Source organism: Diorhabda sublineata, chromosome 2 (genome assembly GCF_026230105.1).
Source record: "Diorhabda sublineata isolate icDioSubl1.1 chromosome 2, icDioSubl1.1, whole genome shotgun sequence".
In the NCBI taxonomy this organism is placed as follows: domain Eukaryota; kingdom Metazoa; phylum Arthropoda; class Insecta; order Coleoptera; family Chrysomelidae; genus Diorhabda; species Diorhabda sublineata.
This window is the reverse complement of record NC_079475.1, coordinates 1735083-1757018: the sequence shown is the minus strand read 5'-3', so window position 1 is coordinate 1757018 and position 21936 is coordinate 1735083. Positions and strand designations below refer to the sequence as shown.

The following is a 21936-nucleotide window of genomic DNA, read 5'->3' as shown; positions in this document are numbered from 1 at the left end:
CTTTCACCATTTTCTCCTTAGTTATTATGTCGTTGTTCCCTAGTAACTAGATCCCAACCATATAGTTTTGCTATTCTGTTCTAAGGACTTTATTTTTTTGTAATATTGTTTATTCTAGATAATATCATTTAAAACTTGCTACCAAACTCGTAATATACAAGGTTGTCCAAAATTATTTATACAGTTTAAAGGATGTCCAAAACTTAAAGTCCTTTTTTTATGTTTACTGAACCTTATTTTTTCTATGAAATGGTTGTGATTACAAAGATCATGTTTTAATATAAAGAAGATCGAAATTTTGAATTATTCTTTCATCATTTTCTCCTTAGTTATTATGTCGTTGTTTCCTAGTAACTAGATCCCAACCATATAGTTTTGCTATTCTGTTCTAAGGACTTTATTTTTTTGTAATATTGTTTATTCTAAATAATATCATTTAAAACTTGCTACCAAACTCGTAATATACAAGGTTGTCCAAAATTATTTATACAGTTTAAAGGATGTCCAAAACTTAAAGTCCTTTTTTTGTGTTTACTGAACCTTATTTTTTCTATGAAATGGTTGTGATTACAAAGATAATGTTTTAATATAAAGGAGATCGATATTTTCAATTATCCTTCCATCATTTTCTCCTTAGTTATTCTGTCGTTGCTTTCTTTGTTTCGTTTATATATTTCAACACACTATTTAGTTGTTGGTTCCAGAGGATCATTGATCCTTTCCCTTTCTGAACTATTTCAGTTTCCTAGAAACAATATCCAACCATATAGTTTTGCTATTTTTACGTGGGATAGTCTAGCGAAATAAATCATTAAAATTGAGAAAAAAATGTGATGCAATAACTCTAGCTCAACATTCAGACCGGTGTTAATGATAGATACAGTGGGTGGTGACATGAAATTAATTATTCTAGTGCCTTACAAACACTCAAAAAATATTAATGTAATCAAAATTAATTGACATATATTTGGAAAGAAAAAAATTCCGATTCACCATTTTAAAATGTTGTTTCCGGAAAAAAGTCTACATGAACAAGTATCAATTACTTTTGGTTGTGCTAGCAACTCGTATAACTCGATGTACATCATTCTGAATCACCTTGTATATATTAGTAGGTCAGATGTATTACGTAATATAGCAAATTCTTGGATAAAAGGTGAAAGTGCAACCATGTACTTTTGGAATATTTTATATGCTTAAAACAGTTTGGGTTACGTTATCTTTGTTTGTCAAAAATGGGTGTTGTCGGTCCGTGGGCCTCTCTGTAGATGCGAAGTCTTCTAACAGGAAGTCTATAGCTGCCAAATCTTCTGACAGGAATTCTGTAGCTGCGAAGTCTCCTAACAGGCTGTAGGCGAATGCGAAGCTCTCGCATTACACGCTATTGTTACCATTCATGTGTCAGTCGGCGTTGTGCTCCATCCAAGTAAACATGTCCGCCATTATTGATGGTGTTGTGCGTGAATGGTATGCATGATGAAGGGGACCAAAAAAGCAAATCTGTCGTTTTAAATAATCTAGTTCAACGAGCTAACAGAATTGTCAAAGAAAACCAGAATCACGGAATTTCCAGAAGTTTTGCTTTGTACTCTACTCGAATTCATTGGTTGCTACTTTCTAATAAGAGGGTATTGAAAAGCTTGAATTATATGAGATATTAACCAAAAGTTAATATTTTTTTCAATTGTTCTTAAATTTTCGAAAATATTGATCACAACTTGTTAAATTTATTCAACATATAGTGACTATCAAAATAAAGTATATTACGGAGTGATTATCTTTAATTTTCATATTCATCGAAAATTCATTACTTTTTGTATAATTTTTTTTGTACCTAGTACCTAGTTGTACCTAACCTTACCTTTTTTTTTGCCCCAAGGTAGGGTGGAAGCTAATGCCGTCCTCACAGCGGGCGGGTGCAATGCTGTGAGTTTGTGTGGGACTCTCACCCACTAAACCACCCTCCTTGTTTCCGCATTCCTGGGGAGTTGCGTGCGCCGGGAGGACAACAAGTTGTCATTACATCGGCGCACCTCCCCTATAAATCCTCTTCCTTATCTATTTCTATCCCTGAGAGTTTCTGTCCTCTTTTTCCTTTTTGTTCATTACTACGGTCACGTACGTCGTTACCGGGTTCCAGGTTTCTTTATCCTCGACCATTTTCCCTATGATCTCGGTTGTCGTTGCCAAGTCACATCCTAGTTGTTCTTTTAGTCTGGTTCTCTCCTCACCCCATCTCACACATTCGTAGAGGACATGGGCCGGGTCGTCCCTTTGCCCACATGTTTTACATGTGTCATCCTCGGATTTACGGATTCTTTTCGTGAAGGTACCGAACGAACCATGTCCCGTCAGAACCTGCGTGATGTAGTAAGAAGTGGTTCTGTGTTTGCACATGACCTAGCTTCTTATGTCTCTAATCAAGGTTTTTGTCCACTGGGCCTTCGTCTCCAGACTACCCCACCTCTCCTGCCACTTTTTATATGTTCTTTCTCTTGCCATTCGTCTATTACCGGCTAACCTGCCTCCTATTTTATATAGAAAACATCTCTCTGCTATCATGAGATGAATCGGTGGGAAACCTGCTATAACCTGGACTGCCTCGGCCGATAGGGTCCTATAGGCAGCGGCGACCATCAGTAAGCCTTTTCTTTGCGCGGCCATTAATCTTTCCTGTATGATTGTATCTTCATGGCTTCGCGCCAGGCTGGCGCCGCATACAGGAGCACGCTTTGCATTACTTGGCACAGAACTCTGCGCTTGCAATAACCAGGCTCTCCCACATTCGGCATCAGTCTCCGTAATTGTATAATCTTTTTGTCGGCTTTTTCGACCGTATATTTGATATGTTCTAGAAAGTTGAGGTTTTTCGTTATAATCACTCTCAGATATTTTCTTTTCTTTTTGGCCTCGACTCTGTCTTTCCACTACCATTTTGAAGGGGCCATTTGTTTTCCGTGGTCCCTTCACCTTCAGTATCTCCGTTTTTTGGAGCAATTTTTAGTCCGTTTGTTGTTATCCAACGGACCGCTAGAGCTACAGTATCCTCCGCTCTATTCCTGACCTCATTTTCTTTGTCTCCTACGATGTAAAATACGAGGTCATCAGCGTATGCGATAGTGGAAACTTTTGGGCCGTAGTCCAATTCTAGGATACCGTTGTACATAATGTTCCACAGGACTGGTCCAAGGACCGAGCCCTGCGAAACACCCATCGTGCACTTGTATGAAATGATGCCGGAAGTCACTCTCCTGCCACTCAGATAGTTCTTTATGTATTTTGTTAAATATGGGCTTTGGGATTCCGTTATCCTTACAAGCCATGACTATTTTATGCCATTTCGCGGTATTGAAAGCATTTTTTATGTCAACCGCCACAAGTACACCCCATTTGTGGCTGATTTTGCATACCACTTCCTTTAATTCATTAATTGCCGACACCGTTGATCTTTTGGGTCGGAAGCCATGCTGGTGTGGAGATAAGAGGTTCTTATTCTCGATCTCCTCAGCCAATCTATTTGTAATCATACGTTCTAGTAATTTTCCAGAAGAGTTGATCAGGCATATAGGGCGGTAGCTGCCTGCCTCGTTTGGGTCTTTACCCTCTTTCGGAAGTAGAACGACTCTCGCTGTTTTCCAGCAGTCGGGAAACCGTTGTTATTTCAATAGTTCGTTTAAATAGTTTAGGATTTGCAACGGTTTAGTTTTCACCGCGATTTTTAGAGCTTCGTTTGGCAGGCCATCTGGTCCTGGTGCCTTGCCGTTTTTAATATCCTTAATCGCTATATCGAGCTCGTCGCTGGTGAAACTCTTAGGTTCCTCGTGTAGTGCGGGTTCGTCATCGTCGTCGTCGTTGTTTATCATTCTCCCTCTTATTGTCGGGAAGAGGGTGCGGAGGATCTTTTTTCTCCTTTTCGCGCCGAGTTGGCCTTGTGTTCTATTGGCCATCTTACCCGTCACTATCCTGTAACCCTGACCCCATATGTCGTTTTCAAGGGCTTTCATGAGGTCATCCCAACATCTCTTTTTGGCTTGCAGAATTAATCTTTTTAGAAGTTAACCCTTTCATACCGTCTTCCCACTTTTGTCTTAGCTGTGGGAGTTTTTCTCGGGTGTATCTACGTCTTTGTCTATTGTATTCGTTTCTGGCATTTTCAATTTCAGGATTCCACCAGAATGGTTGCATCGAGGTATTATCGTCGTTTTTACTGGTGGCGTCTTTATATGCCTTCAGTATTTCCTCGTATGTTCCATTACTTTTTTTTAGTATTTCTACGTACTTTTCAGTGTCTAAGTAAATCCTTTTCCTGTTGTTAGGGCTTATCTTTTTTATTACTCGTTTCGTTTTTATCTGATATCGAATATGTCCGTGGTGTGTATATGGATTGACATATTCCGTGCACCAGTTGGTGATCTTATTATAATGGCTGGTATGACAGAGCGTAACATCTATGTGTGATTTAGAGTTACCTCTTTCAAAGGTGTGATGGACGTTGTTGATTGCTACCCATCCTGTTTGGACCAACCACTCCTCTACCATTTGTCCTTTTATATCAGATATAGGAGATCCCCATATTGCCCTATACTTACCTAACCTTACCTAACCATTTAACTTTTAATAGTGTACACTTGATTACAATAAGTGATTTTAAGAATGTTTTTGTTCATATCACCTTAATAATTACTTTTTGTATAGTTTTTTTTTCAATTTGTTTGTTTTTTTGTGTTATGAAAAAAAATTATACAACTTCATTTGATTATTTGGAAAAAAGTTATCAACAATTATACACGAATGAGAGAATCTTCATGAACATTTAAAGCCCTGAAACCAATACTAGTTTTTTTATATTCCCATAATTTTTTTCGTAAATCCGCCGTAAAACCGAAGATTTTAAAAATTCCTTGATTTTCTAGAGCCAAAAAAACGAGGGGACCGCGAAAGTATTAAATTACCAAAAGATCACCTACAACATAAATATCAAAATAGAAATTTGTTTTAACCACAATAATTTTTTCTATTTTTTGTTGAGTGTTTATTTCTCAAAAATAAGTTGAAGCTATCGATTGAATTTTTCTAATTGCATTGATATTGACGTTGTAGGTGATCTATTAATCAACATAATTTCGCCAGTCGTCTGACTCTAACTTCATGGGAACGTCCTTTTATAAGATGAGATTTTTGCTAGTATTCACTGATGTCTAACTTTTTTTTTATTTCTATATTATATATAAAATCATTATCCAGATTTTTGTTTTTTAGGATTATTCGTCTCAGAAATCAATCAAGAAAGAAGTGCCAAATAAACCATCAAATATGGTAACACAAGTTACTGAAGTTAAAACAACTGTAGAAACAATCAATAGTCCTTCTAATACGATCACGTGAGTCATTTTTTTTTTCATGTAACTAGTCGATTTGTTTATTATTATAGCAATAATTAGCAAGCGAACATGACGATCGATGGTTCGCCACTAAACATAACTTATGTGTATGTATATAAAGGAAGTTGAACAACGTTGTTGTACTGGAATACTTTATAAGTAAAAGATCTAAATATCCAAATATTTAATCAAAAATCGCAAAAATTTCAAATTTTACTACATAAGAAAACGATTCTCATTGGTTTTCATTTGTGACGTCAAAGGTGAAATTTTCATTATTTTTTCCCGCTGAAAAAATAGGAATCGACATTAGTACGCTAGATCTAGATTAATGCTGTTCATAAAGAAAAAGCATCCTGCAGAAAATGGTGTGTTTTGTCCAATTAGGGCAATTGCTCATTATGCAAATGACAGTGTTTGTTTTATAGAGTGAAGTACAAATAATTAAATTAAAACAAACAATTTGTTCGGACTTTTTGTCCCCCCACTCTTAAATTTCAATATCAAAAAGATATTCAAAATATTATTTTTTAAATTTTGTTTAGACTGTTTCTATATGTTGATATTTGAGTCTTGAATGAATGTGATTAGAGACATTTTTATATCAAAAGTTGGAATTTTTGGAACCGTTGATGAACACACTGTTTACACTACCACTATATCAACACTATAATCATGTTATCATCTTCAGAAACTGAAGGTAAACTCAGTAAGTGGGACAGTGTAATTGTGAGTGTCGTAAATGTAGTGTAAACAGAGTGTTCAATTGGAGTTTATTTAAACTAAGTTGGAATTTTTGGAACCGTTGGTGAACACACTGTTTACGATCACACTGCTTGACTCACGTTTCGATAATCATTTTATCGTCTTCAGAAACTGAAGGTAAACTCAGTAAGTCAGACTGTGTAATTGAGAGTGTTGTAAATGTAGTGTAAACAGAGTGTTTAGTTGGAGTTTTCGTTTTAGTATCCCGAATAATAAGTATCATCCTCAAAATTGACACAGTATAACTATTTGTATGAAAATGTGTATATTCCGTAGGAACGGTTCCACAAATAAAGGAAATGAATCTAACCCTTTCGAAGAAGAAGAATGGGAAGAAAACGATGCTCTCGTTGATAATGGAGAACCGGGAGTACCCGTTAAAGCATTGTACGATTATGATGGCGCAGAAAATGACGAGCTTAGTTTTAAAACCGGTGAGTAGTATGTAGTTTTTTGTGGGATATCAAAAAGTAAAGAAATAGATAAGTTAGAGAGCGTAAATCCGTGAATATAACTCGCTAACAGTTTGACCTATTGATTTATTGTGTACCCCGGATTTTGCAAAAGTCTATATGGGAGCTACTTAGGTTACTTCTTCTGGATACAAAAAGCTTGTATGTAAGTACCGTAGTCTTTGTTTATGGATTAACTGGCACTCACAAAAGGGGGTAGTTGAGGTCTCTTTTGAGTTTTTACAGAAACGATCAAAGCTGTCGGGAGTTGCTCTGATGTTCTTCAGGTGATAGCTCAATAGATTGTGTCCAGCAAGCATACCAGTAACTCTCCTTAGCTCATATTTGCCCAATGAAAGGGATTTTTGAGATCAGTTGGTACAATAATAAAGAAATCGATTATTTTAGACCTTGATTGATCAGACCTTGATCAGATTGTTCATTGTCGTATGTTCTGGTGTGGCCAGGTATCCACATGAGAGTTATTGTTTCATCCCATTGACTTTAATTTCATGCAGTCCCAAACTAGCTTTGACTCAATTTTATTTAAGTCAAGTGATTGTAGGGCCGCTCTTCTGTCTGATACGTTAAATATTTTTGTATTACGACGAGATGCGCACTGGCAGGATCGCCATGAAATATTCTACTTGTTTGGTTCGACTCTGCTTAAATCAAATGCACACGTTGAATTCTAAACTCTCACTTATCCTAATTATTTACCAAAAAATACCACAATCAAACATATATGTTGTTCATTAAACCTAATTTATCCTAATTTATGAAATAATGTTTACGCGTAAACAGCCATCCACTACAACAACTTTTCGTGATCTTTCTAAAGCTTTCGATTGTGTTAATTATAATATTTTAATTAACAAATTGCAGTAATACGGTTACAGTTTAAGTCATACCTCACCAACAAAAGTCAGCTTGTAAGGGTTGATACAACGATGTCTTCTTGCAAGCCGATACAATGTGGAGTGCCCCAAGGTTCTGTACTAGGCCCTATTTTGTTTCTTCTGTTTGTAAACGACATCAGTGTGGTAAAATATGTCTTGGTACAGACGATTACATTTCCTGACAATATTTCTAGCGATAGTAACAATAACCTAATCACATAATTTCTTATTTTGTCGTGTGTCTTTTTTTGTGATTATGATCATTGTATTAATTTTATATACGCGTTTATATTCATACTGTATCTTTTTATTTTTTAGTTGTACAATTTTTATTTATTGTTTCTTCGTCCTCTACAAACATGATCATATCATTAGCATAACATCTTTCTGTTAGTGTAACTTTGTCCATTTTTCAGTGCCCTACTTTATCGTTTTTTAAACATGTTTTTAATTCTTTTATATCCTCATCGACTGTGTAGAGCAGATGCAATTTTTCATGTTGCTATACGATACAGATACTAAAGCTTCTAATTGAGTTTCGGTTTATTTCTCTCTGTTCTAATATCTTCCATAAGTCTTCTCTATTTGATGTATCGAAGGCTTTTTCAAGATCGATTAAACACAGGTGTATATTCCTCTTTTCTCAAAATGAATATCGTGTTTTGTGTCCTCCTATTGGGTCTGAATCCAAACTGAGTTTTTGTAAGGATTGTTTCTAATCTTTTGTCTATGGTTCTTGCAAATATTCTCGGTACGTTATTAAGGAAATGGTTCTGTAGTAACCACAATTTTGAATTTCTCCTTTTGACTGTGTTTTCACATTGTTTTTATTAAATTTAGAAGTGTACTAATAAACATCTTTATTCCAGGAGACGTCTTTGAAAAATTAGAAGATGAAGACGAACAGGGTTGGTGTAAAGGCAGGAAAGACGGTAGAGTTGGTCTTTATCCGGCTAATTATGTAGAAGTGATTTCAAATTAAGAATGTATACTCATTGAAAGTATTATTAAAGAAAACTGTAAAAATGTTATAAATTATTGTTATTTTTTTAGACATAAGTAAATATATATGTACTACAGGTTTATTTAACAAATATGATTTTTATTTGTAAACAACCTAAAAAGGGCTAACTAATGATGGTTCACCATACTCGTTGTATTAAAACATCAAAAATACTTTGAAATAAACTATTTATTAAATAATACAATAAGTAGTTAAACTTGGTTTCAATAATCCGATGACTATACTCGCCAAACGCCAGAATATTAAATAAATAAAAAAGTTGTAATTATCTATAAGTCTGGTTGTTACAGTCACATCTATACAAAATAAAGTAGGTAATTTGATACCTCAAATGTAATCCGCGAGGATATGTTAATGGAGGGTGAAAATAGGGAACATTATTGTATCCTTCAACTAAATGACTAATTACACTTAGAAGATTGCATCTCTGTTTGCGTTACATTCGTGCAATGTTTTTAAATTTAAATAATTTTAAATGGGAAATTATTAGGTCAGTTAGACTTTTTATAATTATTATGTCTGGTGAGAATAATACCAATTTTAACCTTGAGTAAATATAATGGACAATTGAAATAGTTCACAAGGTTTGCTTTATGTTTATGAAAAATTAGGTGTCAATAAATATTTTGCTATAAGTTCAAAGTTTTTCGTGACCAATGAGATGCAGTCAAATCACTCTAATTCAACATCACAACAAATCATCATGAATCTTCAACTAAGTTCCTCTATTTTTAGAAATTTTAGAAACATTAAACAAAATATTTTGTTCATCAATCTCGGTCTTCTTATAATTTTTCGTCAAATTCACCTCTTCTTTTTTCACCCATACGGGGTACTTTTGATCAATAATTCTTCCAACTTATCTAACTCATAAACTCCTCCAGATTCCTTTGATATTGACAGGCCTATTTCAGAGATACCTCGTATCTACATTAAAATCACGTGACTGTATTTACTTGAATTCTATCCAATCTGGCAACTGTGCAACTTGAATCCTAACCAATCAACCTATAGTTTTATCTGGCAACTGCGCAGCTAATATAATTTTGTGAGAACTCGTATCTACGCCAGTTGAGTGTTTATAAATCTGCCTCTTAAGGACTTTCAGCATAAATTCCTAATTTTAAGCCAGTTAGTGTTAAGATATAACAAAGTATTAATCACTTAAGATGGAAAATATTCGTCCCGAACTAGGAAAATATTAGAAAAGCACTGATGTATCAAATAAACAAGATGAATTGCCCTTAAATTCAGAAAAATGACTCCTCTTTAAATACTAGCGACATAATATTAAATAACAAGACTGATGTTACTCAAAATGATTTATTACCATTAGAACCTCAAGCTGAACAACGAATAACAAAATACCCAATTAGCATCGATCTTAATGAGGGGCTTGAGCAGCATAGCCAATCAAGAGAAGATAATCTGGATAAGCATGCACCAGAATTAGAATAACATACACAAATAGCGAAGAAGACAAGGAAAATGAACAAATAGAAGAATGCACGCAAACAATACAGGAACAACTTGACTGAAGTAGAATCTTCGGATTGGGATGCTGTCATTTCAAATAGTAGAAAAAGGAAAGTGTAGGCAACTAAAAAGAACTGGAGTGATATCAACAGCAAAAAATTGAGACAAGAAGGAAAAGCCTACGCCAGCAAGAAGAGGAATAATAAGGGAAGAAAGAAAAATAGGGTCAGGCTGTAGTTAAACCTTGTGTAAGACGTCCAAAACTCGTAAATGTCATATGATCTGGGACCAAGGAAAAAGGTGTACATCTCTTCTCTTGTTCTTAAAATTGAAATAGAAAGATTAAAGGTGTTGGTGAAAAGTCACGACGTTCGAGTAGCTTGAAATACACAAATTACTTGTATGCAAACCATTTTTCCTTTCAACCTTGGCACTAAATGACTGTTTCTAATTGGGTATCTCATTCTCAATCTAGCATATTTCCATCACAAGGATTGTTAACGCTTCTAGAAGACACAGGTTCAGACAGACTAGTTGAACAACACCTGATGGAATTTTTTGATTTATTGCCAAAATTATTCGGAGCGATGGTTGTGGATACCAAAATAAAAATCTAGTGTTTTCTAACACTTTATTAAGTTTAAGTGTCCACCAAAATGGAAGTAGATTCGGATCGAAAGAATGCTTAAAAATAAGTAAATTTATTGTGTCTAGTGACTACTGCAGAATCATTGAAGAAGCCAGATAAAAAGTTAAAAACATTTCTCGTCAAAGAATACTCCCAAAATCAAAAGTATTGCTTCCATTAGGCCTAGCAAGAGAGTCTAGAATGATACTAAAGTCATAAAATGTAGTCCAAAGGGCAGTATTCAAGTTAAACTTGGCTTTGCCGATGAATTTGAGAACCTTACAGGAAGGGAGAAAGATAATAAACCTGTTTTTGATCTTAAAACGTTTCCACGATTAAGAAGCAAGCCATTAAAAATTAAAAAAACAAAAATGGGATCATCTTCAACAATTGAAGGCTGTTTTACCTGAAAACTGTCATTCATTTTATGATAACTTACCCCATTTTGGAATAAAAGAATACCTTTCTTCAATTATTTTATTAAAATTATCGTTTTAATATTTAGATTTTAGTTAGCATTAATAAACGTTGATAAAATTTTTTTGTATAACCACTATGAACCATGACAAGAATTTTGTCTACTGTCAGTAATTTTTATCTAAAAAAGAACGCCTTTACTTTAATTGGAAATTTTTTGTTAACTCGATTATATTAGCTTCACCTGTATGCGAGTTTTTTTGTTTGTGAACTTGTTTGTAACTCTCCTTTATGACTTATTACTGTTAGTATGTCCCACCACTATAATTTCGTTCGTTAGCCAAAGTGTCAACCTCCGGATTCGCCAGTCGAGGGTTCAAATTCCGTTCACGAAATAAAAATTTTTTTTTTTAGAAATTATCACTGCAAATTTCCTCTTAACAACTGTCCTCTGTTGGAGATTTGACAATAAATCCAACTGAAAAGTGGAAAATAAATGAGTGAATAACTGAAATAGTTTATGAGGTTTGCTTTATATTAATGAAGATGTAGATGTTGAATCATTTCTTATTATTGATGTGTATGAGGATAATAAAACTAAGAATTTATGTAACAGTTTTTATAGTATTTCACACAAAAATAAATTATTATTATCAACTATTTTATATGATTTATATTTGTATAAATTTAATATATGAATTCCCTTTTTTTCCTTTTATTTCCATTCATTACCATCGGGACAAACATAGCCATCGTGGCAGGAATAAGTCCTGCTCCCACTCCGGCTAATACAGCTCCACTATCCGTACTTCTAGGAACAGTTTTACTAACAGCATTAAAAGTCTCTATCTTCTTTCTTTTTTTCAAATTGATGGGTCGTCGTCTCCTCTTCTTCTTCAAATTTTGTAATTTTTCCATCTTCTTCTGAGCTTGCTCTACAGATTCCAAACTTGATTCGACTTGTAATAAACCACCGTGAGATGTCGTCATATTTAATTTCGAATCTTCAAGGGGAGGCAGAACCTCAAGTTGAACTTTTTTGTGTTCGTCGAATTGCTGTTGCTGAACTTTTATAGCTCTTTGTTTTTTAGGACGTTTGTATCCTTTACTAGTAGACAAAAGCACCCAGTTCCCATTACCTAAAAAAAAATACAGGTTTTGTTTAGATGTTGGTTACTAAAACTGTATTTAAATTTCAGTTGCCAAAAAAACTATTGTCATAGTGAGATCCAAAACTAGAAGGTGATGAAGAATTGAACCATTGAAGAAGCTTCTAGATTTTAATTCACTCTATATTCTATAGAGTTAGCAATCTAGATTTTCCATAGATGTAGTGATGTAGTGGAAACTTACTATGAAGGTTGCTATTTATATATCTGGCCGACAAGACCGGATTAAGCTAGGGTTTGAAGCGGCTATTATAGTCCCAGGTCCAAGAGGGTCTCTTCATTTGGAAACTATTTTTTTAAGTATTGATATAATTTTTTAAATTTTTTCTGGTTTCCGAATTCCTTAAGGGGGCTCCGTCATTATTTTAGCCCCGGGCCTTATGAATCTTAATCCGGCCTTATTGGGACAAACTTACAAAATGTTTTCCAAACTAACTCCGCAGAAACAGAAGATCATGAAATCAATATTAATCGATATTTGACTTCTTCTTACCTATTAGAACCTAATTAACGAGAACAACAAAACAAAATCAGAAAGTTCCCGTGTCATGACCTGATTTCAACCAAACTTCTACTACAACTTCTTAAAAAGACTGATATGATAACATTCATTTATAATGCAATACTCAGAGCTGGGTTTTATTCCAATTCAGATGAAATTAGCTGGTATAATTTTCATATTGAAAAAGCTACTTCCTATAGACCATATAGACCAATAGAAGCTAACCAAAATAGATACCAATTCTTAATCAAAACCAGGTTATTCTGAAGGATCAATTTGGATTACAAGAGGAATATGATACCATCTAGCAACTACAAAGAATAAAAAATAAAATAAAGTCTGGTACTAGAAACTATTTTACAAAATCATAAAATGCCTTCCTCGTAATTATTTTCTTATTCTTAAATCCAGCCTTGAAGATTGGTATTCCATAGTTAAGTACCAAAACGAATATACAATGAGACATCTAATCAATGCAAGTGTTACCTAAGTAGCGTTTTGGGCCCGCTACTATATCTTCTATATACAGCCAATTTATCCATCTAAATCCATCCAAATAGACGAGAAAACTGTCCCCCCATTACAATAAATTTCACAAAGGGAGGAAGTCAAAATATATTGGCATCCATTTGGATAGGAGCCTTCACTGAAATAAAATAACTTGGGATTGAATTTGAACAAGTAGAATTGGTGGAAAATCATAACCATTTATACTGAAACCTATTTGGACATATGGAATTCAGCTGTAGGGCTCAGCATCTACATCTACGATAGAGAGATTTCAGTTAAAAATTGCTGGTGGAGGATGATAAAAAATGCTCCATGGTATGTGTCCAATAACATGCAAGGGATCTACAAATCTTTTCGGTTATAAAAGAAATGAAAGTAACAGGTGAAGAGTAGGATGAAAACTTCAGTCTCAACTGCTGGCCATGCCATACCTTCAAATTCAATTAACTATTTTCACTAATTTGATTCTATTGGTTTGTATGATGGAAAAAATGAAAGAATCCTATCAGATAAATAGTAGGCAGTTGATATCTGAGTATTTAAAGACTCACCTGTAAATGGATGTGTCTCTGGATACAACTCTGTACCTTGCCTTCTGTTATAATCTATATCAGTGTGTGGAAAATCTGGAAGGAGTCCATCCGTTATAATCATGTTGTCACTAACAACCAAATTAGGTTTCTCTGAACTTTGAAGGTTAGAAGTTAACCTGTTTGAAAAAATGGTGGTTTGGTGTTTGAGTTTTCCCAACTGTTGGTTATTAACTTTATTCGTCTTGTGTTTTGTGTTATAAGTTTCCGTATTTTCGATTGAAGGTCTCTGTAGTGGAGGCCTTTTGTAACGAATTTGCGTGTTATCTAAATTATTTTCATTTGGAGAAATAATTTGATAATCATTTAAACTTGAAGGATATTTATATTTATGATAATTTTGTGATGTATCTGAAACCGTGGAAAGTTCTAAATCACTTTCTAGAGGAATATCTTCTACTGGTGGATCGAATGATAGTTCTGTAGGTTTATGTTTATTACGCCATTTGGAAACTTGCGATATTGACCATGGTATTGGATCTAATGATACCCAACCATTCGGGTCTTCAAATGGATGTTTTTGTCTTTGGGGGCTCATCAAATTCCAACTTTTTTTATCTTTGACTTCTTCTTTTTCTTCCACAATTTCAGTAGCGTTTCTGTATTTTTCATTTCTGATTTTTTCGGCATAATGATCTAGGAATCGTTTTAAAGCTGAAGTCGAAAACTTGCTGTTTTGTTCAGTATCATCGAAACCTGTGAGTTTGTATGGGTCTGCTACAGAAGAAGTTTCAAATTCTCCTTGCGTTTTTTTTCGTCCCCATAAGGAGTCCCCTTCGATAATTGTAATATCCGGTTCTGGGAAATTGGAACTGAAATAATTTGAAATTGATACAGTATAAGAACAAATTTTATTGTTAAGTGGACTAATGATAAAACCGTTAAGAATTCCAATTCACTTAACACCTAAAAACGATGGTTCCAACATGATTTTCAACATGTACTGACTTTGGGACTAAAAAGAAAAGACCAGTTCAAAAAATTTCAATTGTATGTTAGCCTCTTATCTTAATTCTGTGTATTACATTGTTCCCTTCCATCCTTATTTGAAGGGTTGAAAGGTATCAGTACTATCAGATCAAAAAGATCTACAACAACTCTACAACCAACCAAAGACTGAAGAAACTGGATAGAGGCGAGCTAAAATAATGTGCAATAATGACGAGGACTATCGAGGTCATATCAGGATCGAGACTGATGCATCGGATCTCTGTATGGGTGTTACAATTTTCCAATAATTACAAGGAATAACTAGCTTTCTGCCTCACAAGTTTTAGCCCGTTTGTGCTTATGATCGGGAACTGACCGTTCTTTACGTCGTGAGTTCAAAGTTTAAACAGACCATAAACCACTGCCGGGCTTCCATTGCAGTTTGATTTGAACGAACTTGCTGAGCATTGAGCGGCTCAACAAAATTCAGTGGGGTCCTGAGAATGTCGGTGGTCAAACAGGGTGAAACCGGTCATCAAGGATAAAACGAACGCTCAAGGAGGCCCTACACTGTCAAGAGGGTTGATCAAATGTTTGAAGCTCCGATTGATGGGCGCTTCAAGCGTACTTCAAGTGTGGTGGTGACAAATGTAGATTTGGGCTTCCTGGCCTTAACATTGGTTGCTGTGAAGGGGAGAAACCACAAAAAGGTCTAAGGACTGGTATATAATGAGGAACCATCACACTCATCAACATCTCCTTAACTTTCTGAGTGGTTCGGAACCAGATGATTATAGGAACTTTCTACGCATGGACCAAGAAAGTTTCGATAATCTATTCGATTTAGTCCGCCAAAACATCGAGAAGAAGGACACGAAAATGAGTGAGACAATTCCTGCAGGTCAGTATTCTTCCAGGAAATGTTAATCCAGTCCAAGACCAGGCAAGAAGTAGGTTTATTTTTTTTATTGTTTCGTAGAAATACGTACTTTGATTTAGCTTGCTAAAAAAGTAGTTTCTGGACACTTGTGTCACGTTTTGTTGTGCAGAGTCGCAGAAAGTAGAAGGAGTAATCCAAATTATGTAATTTTTTATATAAATTTTTACTAAAGTGAAGTACACAAGGAAGTAGTGAAGCAATTTTCTCACCTTCTACAAAACCCAGAAGATATCCCAACGTTTTTAGCACTGAGTTGCTTTCATAGAGCTCCCAGACGAATAACTCTACTTAGTACAGACCTACAGAATAATCAAAACTTGTATCACTAGAAGCATGTTGAGGAAAATCACATCTTAACGGAGAAACAGAAAGAGATCACTAAGGGTGCAGTGAACAGCTTGCTGTGGACTCTGTGATTCTCCCACAAGCACAAAAAGACCACCGGTATATACACATTGTTTTCTTCAATGTGTTTGATAGTGTACCTCATTCCTAGTCTGTGGACGTCTTGCAAATTACTACTACTGTAAGCTTCCTTTTAACAACTATGATGGCAAACAAACCTATATCTGCAAATTGGTCTAAACTCCACCAGTACAGACGAAATATCCATTCGCAGGGGTTGACTCCACAAGCCTCTAGTAGTTTTGCATTAGAATGTATCATCTATTCACTATGCTCAATGATTTAGGCACGCTTTCAACATCAATTGTACCATATTCTCTACATGGGTGGTATCAAGCTATTCGCAGCAATTACTTACTTGGTATAACACATCAAATCTCCATTGAGATGCATTTGAAATTTGAACTGTCTAAGAGAAAGATTACATATCAAGAAAGGCATTGTCATGAACGGAAATGTGCGGCTATCCAATGGAGACATGGAACAGACAATGGAAAATGGAGAAACCAATAAATACTTAGGATTTCAGCAGGGTAGGTTATTGGACCACAAGCAGGCAAAAGCTAGGAACCGGGATCAATACACAAAAAGAATAAAATCACTTATGAATTCCGCATTAAATGCAGGCAACTTAGTCCAACAAAGTCTAAAATACTTATGATGACGAAGAACAGCAACCACCACTCGAAGTTATCCACTATTAGAACCACAATACCCCGAAAAGACAGTGTGAGAGGTTCATGTTAACATACAGTCTCCATGGACACTAAAATCAAGTAAAGATTCTCACCTCTTAACCTCATCTCGTCAAAATCTGATTTCTTGTATTAGATACCGAGAAGCATTACATAGTATGATATTAACCAACTATATTCTAACAAAGACGTCTTAAACAGATGACTTCGTAGAAGAACTTTGTTTCCAGAGACCGAGGACTTCAGGATGACTATCCAGTGATCATTTATCAACACCAAGAACTACAAGAGTGTTATTAAGGAATTGAACACTCAATCCTACAAATGCAGAAAGTTTCAACACCTGAAACTATTCAACATATAACGTCTGCTTGTAGTGTATTGGCTAATATTAATTATCTATAAGTATCTACCAGAAACTGGCCAACAAGTTGTCAACACCTATAGACACTATAAAGTTTACTACTATAGATCCAATATCACCAACAGACGATTAATAACCTGACATCGTGGTGGTTGATAAAAGAATCAACTCATCTCTTCTCGCTATTAAGATTAAACAGTTATGGTACAGTGAAAATGTGGAAGTTCCTAAGGTCTTGCACTTGCCAAACTGGGATTAGCCAAAAACCCTTTCGCCGACATCCAAAAGGTTTCTTATATGAACTTAGAACAACTGGATAGCCTTTCGTATTTTAATGATACAAAAATTAATTATTTATAAATATTTTACCTCGATTTTGAATGCACACCATTCCTCTTTGTAAATTCAGCGCGAACGCGATTGAAACACGCGATGTTAAATGTTACAATACAGAATATTGAGATGCTTTTGAAGAAATACATTTTTCAAGGACAACTCTTCAACCCTGACTGAAACATTCACGGTTAACATTCGGTATAATAATATTTAAGACAAGTTTACGCCACAATAAATTCAGATCTAGTACATTCCACTTCCATTAATTGTTTTCGAAAATGTCATACTTATAGATTTGCTGCAGGACCGTATTTATTATATTTACTAGTTTTATCATTGAAAGGATCTTTTTATTAAAATATATTTTATTTCTCTTTTTAAATATCTATCATTAGTCATTTGTGAATTTAAGATTATTTCTTAAATAGACATATTTTGATAGTTATACAGGGTGTCCCACGACGAGTTAAAACTATCTGTATATATGGCAAAATACTTATAGTGAAAATATGAAAATGTCGACGTTTGGGTTTTCGGATACGATCTTTTAAAATAAAATATATTCAAAGATGAAGAAGAAGAAGGTTCTACCGGAAGTCGACTGTATCTTTGTTATTTTAAATAGAACACACTATATATTAATATATTTTTAAAATCTTCGTAAAATTTTTGTATTCTTTTGTCTGAAAGTTTTTTCCGAAAAATGCAAACTTTTTGAGTTATTAATTATTTTGTAAAAAATTCGACCGTTACAGACGTATTTGAATCTATGTTTAAAAATTTTTCATTTCATGCAGGGTGTGTATAAAAAGTATTCAAAGTTTAACTTCATAAATATCAAACATCTTTATTTTTTTAATAGAACCACCCGGTTTTTTCCATCTTAATGCATTCAGGGGTGAAAAATAAGGCAATTTCATGTATACTTTCCTACCGTTATCCAGATATTGAATGTTTTCTGTAAATTTTTAGAGATGCAGGTGTGGTCTCAATTTTATTTTGGCCCGTTGATACAAGCACTAAGAAATAAAAAAGTATTTGTCTTTATTGTGTCAAGGTCTGTAAAAAAAAAATAAAATCGAATTGTATTTACTAATCTTATTCCACCTTTTAGTCATTTCCGAGATATTTGAGATTTTAAATTATTATTGTATTTTTGAACAAGTTTTAATTCTTTATGTATACTTTTAGTATGCTTTGTAATAAATGGCACTTTATTAACTGTGTATATGAATTTGCCTTATTTTTTACCCCTGAATGTATTAAAATAGAAAAACCGGGTGGTTCTATTTAAAAAAATTGAGAAATTTGATATTTATGAAGTTAAACTTAGAACACTTTTTATACACACACTGTATAAAATGGAAAATTCTTCAGCATAGATATAAATACGTCTGACCTTGATAAAAGTAAACGAACAGAAACCATTTACATATCTTTAAGGGTATCCTCGAAAAAAAATAATTTATAAGGGTTTGCAACGGTCAAATTTCTTACAAAAAAACTAATTACTCAAAAGTATGCATTTTTCGGAAAAAATTTTAAAACAAAGGTATACTAAAATTTTACGTAGATTTTAAAAATATATTAATATATAGTGTGTTCTATTTAAAATAACAAAGTTACTGTCGACTTCCCTTAGAACCGGAAGTTGGCCATCTTTGAAAATATTTAGTTGAAAAGATCGTATCTGAAAACCCAAACGTAGAAATTTTCATTATTTTACTATAAGTATTTTGCCATATACAGATAGTTTTAACTTGTGGGACACCTTATTTATGATAAATAATGTTTTGAATCTGCCAACAATATTCCAATCATCCTATTCATATCAAGAAAGAGCTCCTCACTTGTAGAAATAAAAAGATAAATCTTAATTTAATGTGGGTCCCATTCCACATCGGAATAGAGACAGAAAAATTCAAAGCATGAATGAAATTTCGTCTAATATAATGTAGAAACTAAATCATACAAATGGGCCAGTCTTGATCTGCTCTGTTGTGAATAGAAAGTTAATCGTAATTGAATGGTACAAAAAAGACTAAAGTCATGCAAATGAAACAATTTCTCTCGGTTCGACCACAAAACGTGATGTTTTCAGGTTCTAATCCTATTAATGACTTACTCTCGACATCATCTTATTGTCAAGATGAAAATTATCATTAAAATATACTTTAGATTGTCTTTTACAAAATTACTCACCTAGTGTATCTGTTTACTACAGTCAATTGTCTTTTTGTACGGAAATGGAAAGTTTCAGATTATTGTCCTTATTATCCTCCAAATACGAGGGGTTAAAGAGTTTTTTGTATATCGGCTGTTTTACGTTTATTTATCGATAGTTTATAATCTATCAACATCAGATCGTTAAATTGTGAACTGTTCGCTGATTGGTTGAACGTGCAGTGTTAAGCGCCGCTAACTTTGGTGGTCATTCTCTAGTCACTGAATGTAAACAAACAGATGTTCTTGTGATTTTCAATAAGTGTTCTATATATGCTTTAAATAGTAGATTGAAAATAGTAGATAGATTTATATGTTTTAAATAGTAGATTCATTGTTTTCATATTTAAAGTAACATTTTTAGTATATAAGAAACTTGTGCTATATTATTATTTGTGATTTGTGAGGCTATATCCAATTACAACAATGTCCGAGCTTGAACCGGTCCTTTCGCAAAACTCACCAGTTATTGTGGATGAAGGTTTGTGGCCTGCTTGTAATTTTGTCCATGGGAGACCTAGATATCTTCTAAGCCAAGGAAGTATAGAACGTTCAAACCAAGATGTAAAAAATATCATTCGAGCTTGGATAACAAATCTACTAATTGGTCTATAGGCTGCTATTTCGTTCAATTCCAGAAAAATTCGTCTTACCATTCAACAATTGCAAGGACTCCATATAAAGCCTTGTTTGGAGAGGATCTAGAACAAGGATTCTAGTTCACGTGTTTGTCTAAAAATATTGTATCCAATTTAGAAACTGAAGAAGGCATGGAGAGAGTTTTTGAGGAGATTAATAACGATAACAAGCGAAATAATTCACAAAAGGACCAAGAGGTGAATGAACAAGAAGAAGTACCTATATTAGGCCAGCAAATAGATGTCCAAGATCAAAACAATATTTCAAATAGTCCTGAAATGCCTCCTTAAGTACGTGTGAAACCTGTGATAATTTTGGATATTATACATAAATCAGATAATGAAGAGGAAGAAATATCTGCAGCTAGTAACATAGATGATATTCCTATAACCATTGAGGAGATCAAGAATATGGTGTGCAATAAAGAAGCTTCTGGACCACATACATGTATGAAATGCAAACAGATGGTTCACACAATATTTGTGTCGGAATAAAATGAGAGTTATGGCTCACAATTGCTATGTAATCTGTGTCTGAATGAACGTAACATAGTGCAAGAAAGAAAACAGTCGCACATAAATTTAAAAAGAGTAGCAGATAAAATGATAGCTACATCATCTAAGAAATTTAAAGAGATCAGTGTTGGTTCGCCAGTACTAGTTGAAGTTAGAACCAAGTTCTAAAAAAGAATATTCAATGTTGACAGATACTTCCGTGCTAGCTCTCTTCTAAAATAAGCTTCGTCAGTTTGTGTTTTCCGCAAAGATTGACTCTACATCATATCGAAGTTCAGTACCATAATTGGCGCAGTCAGTAGTATATTTTAGATATTTAACTTATCGCACGGAAACTTTCCAAACAAGCAACCAATTCTGGGAAAAACTGTTCAATGTTGACAGTGCCTAAACCATTAACACTCATTATACATATTTGGTAGTAAACACCTATAAAACAATTTATGGATGCTCTTTTACATATAATCGTCACATTACCTTATGAAACAAAAAGTATGTGCATACTTTATTATTATCATCTCTAGAATTTTCTTTGTAAAATAATTCCCACATTTCCCTAACGCTCAGATCGGGGGGTAATACTTTTTATTAAGAACATTTCAGTGTTTAGGAGGACATTTGAATGATTTGAAGTGTTCCTATATTTTATTTGTAATAAAACAATATTTTATAATATTCTGGTGTCATCTCTATTTTCTTCTAGAATTGGTTCATTACTGAATTTTTTGTTAGCAACAGAGTTCACTACTATGCGATTAATATTCAAAATTGTTCCGGTACTTTTATCAGTTTTCAACTTTCTATGATTTGAAGTATATTGAACTTCTTAACAAAACTCTTCTTCAACACTGTCAGTTATTTTTCAAACAATTATATATAGATTATATAATAATAAATAAGTGACAGAGACGGTACTTGAAAAATGAGGTTATGTTTGTTTATTCAAATAGGTCACATGATTGTATAAATGTCGTTTATTGGTTGGAACATATTTCTTACTTTCTCTATAGAACACTATTTGGCACAAAATCGATTTCAGCTCTATTATTTTCAAAGGGGTGTAGATAATGGAAATT

The 21936-nt window shown here is 34.0% G+C and overlaps 3 protein-coding genes across 4 annotated transcripts in view; 2 read left to right on the top strand and 1 right to left on the bottom strand.

Moving 5' to 3' along the window:
- LOC130452857 (protein kinase C and casein kinase substrate in neurons protein 1) overlaps window positions 1–10288 on the top strand; it is a 41908-nt gene extending 31620 nt beyond the window's left edge. For both annotated transcript variants that reach the window (XM_056792339.1, XM_056792338.1), the window contains exons 7-9: window positions 5260–5381; window positions 6423–6580; window positions 8367–10288. In XM_056792339.1, coding sequence (XP_056648317.1) covers window positions 5260–5381; window positions 6423–6580; window positions 8367–8479 — 393 coding nt within the window. In that variant the 3' untranslated portion in view covers window positions 8480–10288. The remainder of the gene's footprint in view (window positions 1–5259; window positions 5382–6422; window positions 6581–8366) is intronic.
- LOC130452864 (AMMECR1-like protein) overlaps window positions 1–21936 on the top strand; it is a 336472-nt gene that overhangs the window by 78793 nt on the left and 235743 nt on the right. The gene's annotated exons all lie outside the window — the stretch shown is intronic.
- LOC130453111 (uncharacterized) lies at window positions 11742–17733 on the bottom strand (the record flags this gene model as incomplete). The annotated part of the gene is made up of 3 exons (XM_056792713.1): window positions 17517–17733; window positions 13775–14625; window positions 11742–12181 (listed from the first exon to the last, which is right to left on the bottom strand). Coding segments are annotated over exons 1-3 (1404 nt in total), but the record flags the coding sequence as incomplete, so codon positions are not given.